At 41.9% G+C, this 12,610-nt stretch overlaps 1 protein-coding gene across 1 annotated transcript in view; it reads left to right on the top strand.

The window, feature by feature from the left end:
* Positions 1-10,108, top strand: part of LOC122565050 (L-selectin-like) — a 31,602-nt gene extending 21,494 nt beyond the window's left edge. Inside the window, exons 7-8 of the mRNA XM_087976227.1 lie at positions 2,376-2,400; positions 7,787-10,108. Of these exons, the coding sequence (XP_087832353.1) occupies positions 2,376-2,400; positions 7,787-7,928 (167 nt within the window). The 3' untranslated portion in view covers positions 7,929-10,108. The remainder of the gene's footprint in view (positions 1-2,375; positions 2,401-7,786) is intronic.
* The last annotated feature ends 2,502 nt before the right edge of the window (positions 10,109-12,610 follow it).

Raw genomic sequence — 12,610 nt, 5'->3', positions numbered from 1 at the left:
ATCAATTTGAAAGAGAGTACAAAGGTAACATTTTGTACAAAACACTTTGTCTGTGTTCTAAGCCCTGCAGTACTCAAAGGGCTACAAACATATAATGGAAAGAAGGCCCTTGGTGAAACCTAGAATTTTAAAAGGAGAATGTACGGATCATTGTTGTGATATTGCTGGCTGTCCAGTTACTGAAGCAGGAGTAACTCTGTCTCTTACAATTGTTCGTTTGCATTTTGTACATTCAAATCATAATCCAGTCTCTTCTCTCTCTGTTCCAATCACTTCTCCTTACAGAGGAAAACCAGCCTCCTAAACTTAGACATTTACAGCACTGATGGAGGCCATTCAGCCCATTGTTGTTGCATAATGGGCAGCAATAGCCAAGTGGCATTATTAATGGTCTATTAAACCAGAAACCCAGCTAATGTTCTGGGGACCCAGGTTTGAATCTAACATGGCAGATGGTGGAATTTGAATGCAGTAAAATATATTCTGGAAATAAGAACCTACTGATGACCATAAAACCATTGCCAATTGTTAGGAAAAACCCATCCGGCTCATTAATGCCCTTCAGGGATTTGTGACTCCAGATCCATAGAAATACGATTGACTCTCAACTGTCCTCTTAAATGGCCTAGCAAACCACTCAATTGTATCAATCACTACAAAGTCTCAACAACGAAATGAAACTGGATGGACCATCTGGGCACCAGAAAAGACAACGGCAGAAACAGCCCTACTGACCCTGCAAAATCCTCCTCACTAACATCTGGAGGCTAGTGCCAACATTGGGAGAGCTGTCTCACAGACTAGTCAAGCAACAGCCTGATATAGTCATACTCATGGAATCATACATTACAGACAATGTCCCAGACACCACCATCACCATCCATGGATATGTCCTGTCTAACCGGCAGTACAGATTAGCAGAGGTGGTGGCATAGTGATATACAGTCAGGAAGGAGCTGCCCTGGGAGTCTTCAACATTGATTCTGGACCATGTGAAGTCTCGTGGCTTCAGGTTAAATATAGGCAAGGAAATCTCTGCTGATTACCATGTATGTTATTCCTTGGCTGAGGAATCAGTATTCCTCCAAGTTGATCAACACTTAAAGGAAGCACTGAGGGTGGCAAATGTACGCTGGGTGGAGGGTTTCAATGTCCACCACTAGGAGTGGCTTGGCAGCAGCACTACAGATGGAACTGGTCAGGTCCTAAAGGACATAGCTGCTAGACTGAGTCTGTGGCAGGTGGTGAAGGAATCAACAAGAAGGAAAAACATCTTGACCTCATCCTTACCAATCTACCAGCTGCAGACATAGCTGTCCATGACAGTACTAGTATGAGTGACCACCACAAAGTCCTTGTGGAGACGAAGTCCTGCCTTCACATTGAGAATACTCTCCATTGTGTTGTGTGGCACTATCACCATGCTAAATAGGACAGACTTCAAACAAAACCAGCAAATCAAGACTGGGCATCCATGAAGCGCTGAGGGCCATCAACAGCAGCAGAATTGTATTTCAGAACAATCTGTAACTTCATGGCCCAGTATATTCTCCTCTCAATCGTTACCATCAAACCAGGGGATCAACTCTGGGCATCAAAATGGCACAGTGTTTAGAACTGCTGCCTCATAACGCCAATGGTTCAATTCCAGCCCTGGGTGATTATCTATGTGAAGTTTGCACACTCTCCCTGTGTCTGCATGGGTTTCTGCTGGATGTTCTGGTTTCCTCCCACAGTCCAAAGATGTACAGGTTAGGTGAAAAAGCCATGCTAATTTACCCCTTACTGTCCAGGATGTTAGCGAGGGTAACTGTGGAGTGCACATCGATTCTACATTGCCATTTGATCATGGCTGATATGATTTGCATTTCAATGAAATTTGAAGCTGGATCTTCTGTCCAGAGATAGGGACGTTATCACTGTGCCACAAGACCCATTGGGAACCTATAAACACACCCAACATGTTTGCTCCTCAGTGACCATTTTAAAATGTTAATAGACTATGACAAAGTTCCTAAGCACAAACACTGTCCGCATGTACTCCAATTAACATTAGGTACCATCTACTATCCATGGAATATGTTCTGGTTGGTTCATTGTAGTGTAGTGATAGAGTCCCTCCCTCTGAGCCTAAAGGCCCGGGGTCAAGTTACACTGCTCCAGGGTACATTATCTCTGAATAGTTTGATGTTAAAAAATAGTCCTCATTCATTCTTAAAGAGACCAACATTGCCAATTGTTGTTCATTGTAAAATCACAATGAAGAGGTGGCTGAGTAAGATTTATTATGAATTAGGATATCAACAGCAATATTCAACAGTGCAGATTGTTATTATCTCTTAAATAACGTTGTACCACTTTTTCACTTCCTTTAGGGCAAAACAACACCAGCGATGACTTGTAAGTATTGAAACTATTAAAATCCTTCAATTCTTTACTTCTGAGACACAGTTCCAGATGGGGCTGTTTTTATAAGTGCCTGCAAGTTCAAGAATGCGAACACGATTGCAGCTTTTACAATAGTGCCACATAATCTAAACACAAAGACATCTGATGTTTCACTGAGATCAAAGTAAATGACCAAATCTGTGGGGATTTTTCTCTATGACAAAGAAGTGAAAATGATGATTAAAAATAATCAAAGAAATTTCTGGCAATAAAATGCAGAATGGAGAGTGAAATACATGATGCTTATCGCAAAATGTACTGTCCCAATAATTTCGGAGCCATTAATATTAAAATCCAAGTCGGTACGTGTCCTAGCAATTTTAATCAATAATTCACAGATTCATAATGACATGTATGTGGGTAAGTGCTTGTGTAGAGAAAGACAATGGCAAACCAGACAAAAGCTGCCAAGACACGATCTTAGAATGAAGCATTAGCTGACAATGGGTCCAGGACCTACCTTCAAGCAGAACATAGCTGACAGGACATGACATGGTTGTGTATCATAGAATCATGACTCATAGAATCCCTCCAGTGTGGTAACAGGCCATTTGGTGCATTGAATCCAATACTGACACTCTGAAAAGCATCCCCAAACCCACCTCGCTCACCTCTCACCCTGCATTTCCCATGGCTAATCCACCCTGCATTTCCCATGGCTAGTCTGCACATCCCTGGACACATTGGGCAATTCAGCATGGCCAATCCATCCTAACCTGCACATCTTTCAACTGGGGGAAGAAACCAGAGCACCTGGAGAAAACCTACGCAGATATGGGGAGAATGTGCAAACTCCATGCAGACAGCCACCCAGGGCTGGAATCGAACCTGGGTCCTTGGGGCTGTGAGGCAGCCGTGCTAGCCACTGAGCACAGTACCGCCCTAAACTGTGTACTTTGACAGAAGTTTAATTTCATCAGTTACTTTGGACCAATGCAGATTAAACTTATCAGTTTTCGCCATGAGGTATGTTGACATAATAAGATAATTCCAAGACTGGGTATGACCAATACAGGGTACACATCTCAAGAACTCCCATGTTAAATACTCCCTGGGTATTTGGGCACTAGAGTGAATCAATGGAAAATTATGGGATGTCTGCCTTTTCTATTTTAACACCCTGTTCTGGGAGCACCAAATTGCATAATCACAATATCATTACTGACATGTCTGACCCTAATTCGGTGAATGGAAGCATCGACCCATTAATTTTAAGCAGCAGAGAAAATAATCTAAGTAAGCACAGCAGGCATTAACAATAACAGCAACTTTCAGCAGAAGACCATAGAACTATGCAAGAACTAAACCTAACTTGAAAAAAGAAATCAACATCACAGGATTTGCTCCCATATGAAAATCTCTGCCAGCTGTATAGAACCAATGTGTCATGGAAATATTCAACCAAATTCCTGTGTCATTCATTAATGCAGAGAAAGTGCTGAGTTCTTTTCCTGCCCTGGAATTTGGATTATGATATGCGGCAAATTAATTTCCACAGAACTTTGGACTCTCCAAAGCTAATAAGTCAGAGAGTTTTACCGTGTAATTACAAATCCCCACTGATTTGATTCTTTCCAAGGAAAAGCAATGATAAGGAAAAATTGCCCTGTTGCAAGTGGAATGTTTTTCAACACAACAGCATGACAGCTGTTTGTAAAGTGGCCAATTTCTATGCAACTAAATTATTAAAGACTGCAATTTCAGTTAAGGTACTATGCTCTTTTCTATGCTCAGTGTACCTATGTTTCTTAATTTTGTTCTGACTTCTATAAAAATCATTCAGAAATAAATACTTACATATATGTATTTTATATATAAAATTGGAATACATTTTGGCTCATTTTTATAATTTTGAAATTGTCTCGCACTTTTTAAAAAAGTTATATTAATTCTAGTGGAAGTGGATATTACTGCAAAATTCATTGAAAACATTGCTCTGTAATTTATGATAGAAAGTAGGTATCACATAGGTAAACATTATGTATAAAACTGAAAGCATTACCTTAGATACACTGTACGTTTGTATGCTCTGCCTGACCTCTGATATCTCTGGTCATATTTCATTTATAAGCCAGCATGGTGAATTGTAGCAGACTATTCAACTGTGAAGCCATCAGAATCAGTTCTTATAACAACATCTTTTAAGTATGTGTGTTCATTAAAGAATGAATGGATGTTGGCCAGAAGCAAGAACCCTGTCTGATTGGAACATAGAAACATGGAAGCAGGAGTAGACCAATCACCCTTTCTCTGCTATGCCACCATTTCCATATAATTAGCTGATCAAACACCTCAAGGCCTTTTACTTGTACTAGCCCCATAACCCTGGACACCATTGGTAATCTAAATCTGTCAATCTCTACTTTAAATATACTTGGAGATGAGCTCCCACAGCTCTCTCAGTTCGAGAAAAGCAAAGATTCACAATCCTCTGAATAAAACAAAACTTGTCTTCATTTAGGTCCTCGATGGTATTCCCCATTATCGCCCACTAGTGTGTCCCCTAGTTTTAGACTCCTGAACCAGGAGAAATATCTTACCTGCATCAACCCTGTAACAAAGAAAACCTATTTTGTAGGTTTCAGTTAGAATACCTTCATTTCTCAAAGCTCTGGAGATCCAGTTTCCCCAATCCTCCACATCAAACAGTTCCACCATCTTGGGAATAAGTCTAGTGAACCTTTGTTGCACTTTCTGTAACAAAGTTGTACCGCCCTTCTTGTGGTTAGAGGACTATAAATGCACACAGTAGTCCAGATCAGGGGTCTAACATCCTATACTGCCGCAACATGACCTCTCAACTTTTATATTCAATACTCTGACCAATAAAGGAAAGCATACCAAGTGCCTTCTTCACTATCCTTTCTACCTGTGACTCTACTTTCAAGGAGCTATGAACCTGCACTCCAAGGTCTCTTTGTTCAGCAACACTCCCTTGGACCTTACCATTAAGGGTATAAGTGCCGCTAAGATTTGTTTTTCTAAAATGCAGCACCTTACATTTATCTAAATTAAACTCCATCTGTCACTCCTCAGCCCATTGACCCATCTAATCAAGATCCCACTGTAATCTGCGGTAACCTTCTTCACTGACAATTACGCCTCCAATTTTGATGTCATCTGCAAATTTACTAAATATACCTCCTATGTTCACATCCAAACATTTATATAAATTATGAAAAATAGCGGACCAAGCATCAATCATTATGGCACTCCACTGGTCACAGGCCTACAGTCTGAAAAACAATCACCCACCACCACCCTCTGTCTTCTACCTTTGAGCCACTTCTGTATCCAGATGGCTAGTTCTCCCTGTATTCCATGAGATCTAACCTTGCTAATCAGTCTCCCATGGAGAACCTTGTCGAACATCTTACTGACGTCCATATAGATCATGTCCACCGCTCTGCCCTCATCAATCCGCTTTGGTACTTCTTCAAAAAACTCAATCAACTTTGTGAGACATGATTTTCCACGCACAAAGCCATGGTGACTATCCCTAATCAATCCTTGCCTTTCCCAATACATAGAAATCCTATCCCTCAAGACTTCCTCCAACAATTTGCCCACCACTGATGTCAGGCTCACTGGTCGATAGTTGCTTGCTTTTCCTTACCACCTTTCTTAAATAGTGGTACCAAGTTAGCCAATCTCCAGTCTTCCAGCACCTCACCTGTGGCTATTGATGATCCAAATATCTCAGTAAGAGGCCTAGCAATCACTTCCCTAGCATCCACAGAGTTCTAGGGTACACCTCATTAGGTCCTGGGGATCTATCTACTTTTATGTGTTTCAAGACATCCAGCACCTCCTCCTCTGTAATATGGACATTTTTCAAGATGTCACCATCTATTTCCCCACATTATATTTCTTCCACGTCCTTATCCACAGTAAACACTGATGCAAAATACTCGTTTAGCATCACCCCCATCTTCTGCAGTTCCACACATAGGCTGCCTTGCTGATCTTTGAGGGCCCTATTCTCTCCCTAGTTATCCTTTTGTCCTTAATGTATTTATCAAAACCCTTGGGATTCTCCTTAACCCTATTTGCCAAAGCTATCTCATGTTCCCTTTTAGCCCTCCTGATTTCCCTCTTAAGTATACTCCTAATGCCTTTATACTCTTCCAAGGATTCACTCAATCTCTCCTGTCTATACCTGACATATGCTTCATTCTTTTTCTCAACCAAAACCTCAATTCCTTTAGCATTCCCTACACATATCATCCTTTCCTCTCACCCTAACAGGAATATACTGGCTCTTGATTTTCATTATCTTGTTTCCGAAGGCTTTCCATTTCCCAGCCGTCCTTTTCCCTGCGAACATCTGCTCCCATTTCTAGCAACTGTATGTGGTTTTTCTTTTAATCTTATACAAATCTCAATTTTCTTTGTTAGCCATGGTTGACTGACATTTTTGTAGATATTTATGCCTTGAAAGAATGGATACAGAGTTTCTGTAAAATAGGTAACAATTTTTTTGAAACTATCTACTGCCTATGTACTATCATACCTTTTACCAAAGCACTTCAGCCAATTTGTCCCTCATACTGTCACAATTTTCTTTGCTCAAATGTCTTCATGTGAAACATTATGGTCACTTATCCCCAAAGATTCATTTACAATAATATTAATTAGCTTCATTTTAAAACGTAAAATTAGATTTAAAATAGCTTGTTCTCTAGACAGTTCTTCAATGTATTGCCCTAGAAAACCATCCCTAAGACACTCCAGAAACTCATCCTCCACCGCATTAATGCTCATTCTATTCACACTGAGAAAAGCCTGGCAAAGGAGGTCTAGTGTTTGTTTTTAACGATATGGGCAGGGATGACAATTTGAAATAATATCTGTCCAGAATCAACTATATATGACATCAGTAAGCACTAGTGATCTGAGAGGCAGTTAAACAGCCTCTCAGATATATATATCTTGATTTTCAGTGGTTAATGCTGACTGAAGGAGCTCTGAAGCACAAGATTCTTGCTGCAGACAGACAAAGATAAACCAGGAGATGTTTCTGTGAGGTGGAATCAGAACTGGAGGGAAAAGCTGTGGATTTTATGATGCTTCATTCATTGAAACCAAAACGTCTATAAGCTTGTTTCAAACCTTTACGGTCAGATTGGAGGGTATTGATTGGGGAAAAAGGCTTGTTGAGTTAATTGGTCATTGAAAAAAAGGGAGTCCAGTACTGTCATCCTCCTCAAATATGGGATTAAATTAATGCTTCTCACTCGACTGAAATGCCTACATTAGATTGCACAAAACTTAGGTTTACAAATTTTATTCACTTATTTAAAGTAGGAAAATTAATCAACCACACTTATTTTTCTAGTCCCATGCAACAGAAGACTGTGGAATATGAAAATCAAGATATATATATCATACCAACCCCATATCTGAATAATGACACACCACAAGAGGAGATCTATGTCAACCTCAGCATAGATCAGAAGATGCATAAAGATTTACATTAGTTGTCAATGGACGGTACCATTAAACTGGAAACCATTGGAAACCGGAGCTTCCATTTTTTCAATGTGTGACATTAACTTTGTTATTTCACATGAACCAATATCAAGCTGCAAAATAGTATTGCATTTGCAGGAAATGATTATCTCCAATAAGAGACAATTCAACCACCATCCCTGACATTCATTGGTGTTAACACCACTGAATCCTCCACTATCAACATCCTGGAGTGTTACCATTGACCAGAAACTCAGGTGGACTCACCACATAAACACAGAGGCTGCAAGAGAAGGTGAGGGGCTGGGAATACTGTGGTGAGTAACTCAACTACCCAAAGCCTATCCATCGTCTACAAGGCATGTCAGGAGTGTGATGGAATACTCCTCACTTGCCTGGATTGATTCAGCTCCAAAAACACTCAAGAAGCTTGACATAATCCATGACAATTGCCACCACATCCATATGCATCCACCAGCGATGCTCAGTCACAGCAGTGTGTACCATCTACATGTTGCATTACAAAAATTTACCAAAGACCTCTAGACAGCATTTTCCATCTAAAAGGACAAGAGCAGCAGATACATGGGAACGCCACCACCTGCAAGTTCCCCTTCAAGCCATTCATCATCCTGACTTGGGAATGTATCGCCATTTCTTTACTGTGACTAGATTGAAATTCTGGAACTCCTTCCCTCCCTGCGGGTATTAGGGGGCAACCCACAGCATGTGGTCTGCAGAAGTTCAAGAAGGTAGCTCATCATCATCTGTTCAAGGGCAGCTAGGGACAAGCAATAAATGCTGGCCAACCAGTGACGCCCACATCCCACAAGTGAATAACAGAAAAGGAATGCTTAATGCACTTATTTGACATTTGTTCTGTCTCTTCTCTTAGTGGAGACATTAACCCATTTAAAACCAATAATAGGTTTTTACGTTCTCTTTGTTCATTTGATCTTGAGAATCCTCCTCAGGACTGATTCTTCACGAGCTTTTCACTAACAACAAATTATCTCACTTGAATGACAGCTATTTGATGAGTTAGCAAATGTTGAGACTTTTATTTGAAACCAGTTTTCTACTTCTTTCCTTTTGCTGAAAGATCCATTTCTATTTCTTGGTTGACAGGTGAGGCCTGTTGTATGATGGTGTGCCTTAAGCCACTGAGCATTTTTTGGCAATTGAGTCCATTTTGTTTGTTTGATCCCATGCAATCTTTAAGGCCAATGTAACCTTTGCATATATTTCTGAACTGGAAAATTGAGGTCAATACCTGATATAAGTACAGCCCTTAAGATGCATTAATTGTGAGGGCCAAGTATTGGCCTAAACATATATTTTGGTAATGAGAAAATGGGTCAAACTCATCTTCTATGTGAGATTGATTGATAGAGTGCAATCTGTGATACATTGCTTATTCCTTCATTGATACTGTTTGAATTTTATTGAAGTTTAGGAAGGATTATTCCAAGTGCCAGTATCCCCATTGGTGTGCTACACCAGGATCTACTAGTATTTGCAAGATAACATTTATACAATATAATAGGAATATGAATTTTATTTTACTCTACAGAGATTGGAATTAATCATTCGTATATACAGTTCTGTACATTTACCATCCATACATTTAGCTGAGGCTTAGTGGAGCCCACTTACTGAGTGGGCCCCCTGTCCTTCTTTGGCAGGCAGACGTTATACAGTGGTCTTTCCCCACCGCGCATTGGCAGCAGCTGCCCCGAGCTTCAGCGCGTCCCTCAACACGTAGTCCTGGACCTTGGAATGTGCCAGTCTGCAACACTCAGTCAGGGTCAACTCCTTCAGCTGGAAGATCAACAGATTTCAGACCACCCAGAGAGCGTCCTTCACCAAATTGATGATCCTTCAGGCACAGTTGATGTCCGTCTCGGTGTGCGTCCCGGGGGACAGACCATAGAGCATGGAGTCCCACATCACAGAACTGCTCGGGACAAACCTCAACAACACCACTGCATTCCTCTCCAGACTTCCTTTGCATAGGCACATTCCAGAAGGAGGTGTGTGACAGTCTCGATCCCCCCCGCAGCCACTTCGAGGGCAGCGTACGGTGTGGCTGAGAGTCCAGGCGTGCATAAAGGATCTCACAGGCAGAGCACTTCTCACCACCAGCCAAGCCATGTCTTGGTGCTTGTTGGAAAGTTCTGGCGATGAGGCATTCTGCCAAATGGCTTTGACAGTCTGCACAGGGAACCGCTCGATAGGATCCGCCCTCTCCTTTTCCCGAAGGGTCTCAAGGACACTATGTGCTGACCACTTCCTGATGGACTTGTGGTCAAAGGTGTTTTTCTTCATAAATTTCTCCACAAAGGACAGGTGATACGGAACGGTCCAACTACTCGGAGCGTTCCACAGCAGCGAGGCCAGGCCCATCCGTCACAACACCGGGAACAGGTAGAACCTCAGTACGTAGTGACACTTGGTGTTTGCGTACCGAGGATCCATGCACAGCTTGATGCAGCCACATACAAAGGTGGCCATCAGGGTGAGGGTGGCATTGAGTGTGTTTTTTCTCCCATTGCCCAGATCTTTATACATCGAGTCCCTTTGGACCCGGTCCATCTTTGATCTCCATATAAAATGGAAGATGGCCCGGGTGACTACGACGGCATAGGTTCTGTGAATAGGCCAGACCTGTGCCATATATAACAACACTGACAGTGCCTCACACCTGATTACCAGGTTTTTTCCTGCGATGGAGAGCGACCGTAGCTTCCATCTGCCCTGTTTCTGCTTCACCTTCCTGATACGCTCCTCCCAAGACTTGGCGCACGCCCCAGCTCCTCCGAACCAAATACCCAGCACCTTCAGGTGGTTGGTCCTGATGGTGAAGGGGATCGAGGATTGGTCGGCGCAGTTTCCAAAGACCATGTACTCGCTCTTGCCTCGGTTTATGTTGGCCTCTGAGGCCCGTTCGAACTGGTCACATATGCACATGAGTCTGTGCATGGACAGCGGATCCGAGCAGAAAACGGCGACGTCATCCATGTACAGGGAGGCCCTAACCTGCAGGCCCCCGCTGCCAGGAATAGTCACCCCTCTCAGGTTCACATCCTTCCTGTTGGACTCAGCAAATGGCTCTATGCAGCACACAAACAAGGCTGGAGAGAGAGGGCAGCCCTGCCTGACTCCAGATCTGACTGGGAAGCTATCTGATTCCCACCCTTTGATTGAGACCGCACTGACAATATTGGTGTACAGCAGCCTGATCCAATTACAGATTCCCTCCCCAAAGTCCATGGTGGAGAGAACATCTCTCATATACGTATGTGATATCCTGTCAAAGACTTTCTCTTGGTCCAGGTTGATCAGGCAGGTGTCCAACCCTCTGTCCTGCATGTAGGCGACCATACCCCTGAGGAGTGCAAGACTCTCAGCGGTCTTCCTGCCTGGTACAGTACAGGTTTGGTCAGGGTGGATCACCGATCCCAGAGCAGACCTGACCCGGTTGGCGATGACCTTTGACAAGATCTTGTAATTCTGCATTCAATAGTGAGATTGGTCTCCAATTTCTGATTTCCTCCCTCTCCCCCTTCCGCTTGTGGATGAGGGTGCTGATGCCTTTCCTTATGGATTCACTCATGGTACCTGCCAGAAGGATACTGACATACACCAGCAGGTCCTGGCCAATCAAGTCCCAAAGAGCGGAATAGAGCTCGACCGGTTAGCCGTTGCTTCCGGGAGTTTTATTCTTTTCGAAGGACTCGAGGGCCTTGGTCAGCTCATCCAGAGATAGCAGCTGGTCCAGCCTCTCCCATGTTCTAACTCTAACTAACAAAAGCTCCACCTTAAAGACATATACATCCCAATAGCAAAAATAGATTGGACATTTCTACTTAGCCTACTTCCTCACATCCCACTTTTAAACTGTGTCCCATTTACTTCTGGGTTTGAGGTAAATTTAATACCTAAATAATCAGCCTTCCACAACATTGTCTACACAACTGATTTCATTTCCTGTTTTGTGGGACCTTCTGTGTGCAAAATTTGGATGCTGCATTTAGCTACGTGGCAACAGTTATACTCCAATTAGCATAAGTCTCACAATTGTCCCAACACATTAAGACAGTCCCCAAGAAAAGAACTGTGGTCATGAACTGCAAATAGGAATACAGGCAGTATAAAACTGGTAAAATGTATTATTTTGAAATAATTCTTACTATTTAAGTATGATAGAATTTGAAGCCAAGGTAATTAAAACCTTATTTAACTCTATATGGAGTTCCTGTGATTAATTTTGTTTTATATATTATCACATTAGGATCTTATTGTGCTGCACCTTCTGCTGAATTATAATATGGCTGAGTTGGCAATTTATTATTAGTGTAGCTTTGATTTGATGTTCCTCATTTAATGTTGTAAAGAGACTGTTTCATGCAATTAGTAATGAAAATCTATTAGGCACAAAATAATGTTTTGTCTATTTGCTGTTTTCCAAGCTTTGTACAAACCTTTCAAATAAAATTTCTTGAGAAACCAAGGGACTTTCCTACAATGACCATTGAGTCAGACTATCAGTTTTTGCTAAAATTGTTTTTCTCTCCTGATAGGTACGACCTTTCGTGCTTCATTAGTCAGTAATTATTTTGAGCAAAATATTTCTCCAAAGTCCTTTCTATTCCATGAAAACAATTCTCACTGTTCAAAACAAATCCTG

This window comes from Chiloscyllium plagiosum, unplaced genomic scaffold (assembly GCF_037043375.1).
Source record: "Chiloscyllium plagiosum isolate Xiang-an unplaced genomic scaffold, Cpla_swu_hap1 HiC_scaffold_28, whole genome shotgun sequence".
Taxonomy (NCBI): domain Eukaryota; kingdom Metazoa; phylum Chordata; class Chondrichthyes; order Orectolobiformes; family Hemiscylliidae; genus Chiloscyllium; species Chiloscyllium plagiosum.
This window is presented reverse-complemented; position numbering and strand designations above follow the sequence as displayed.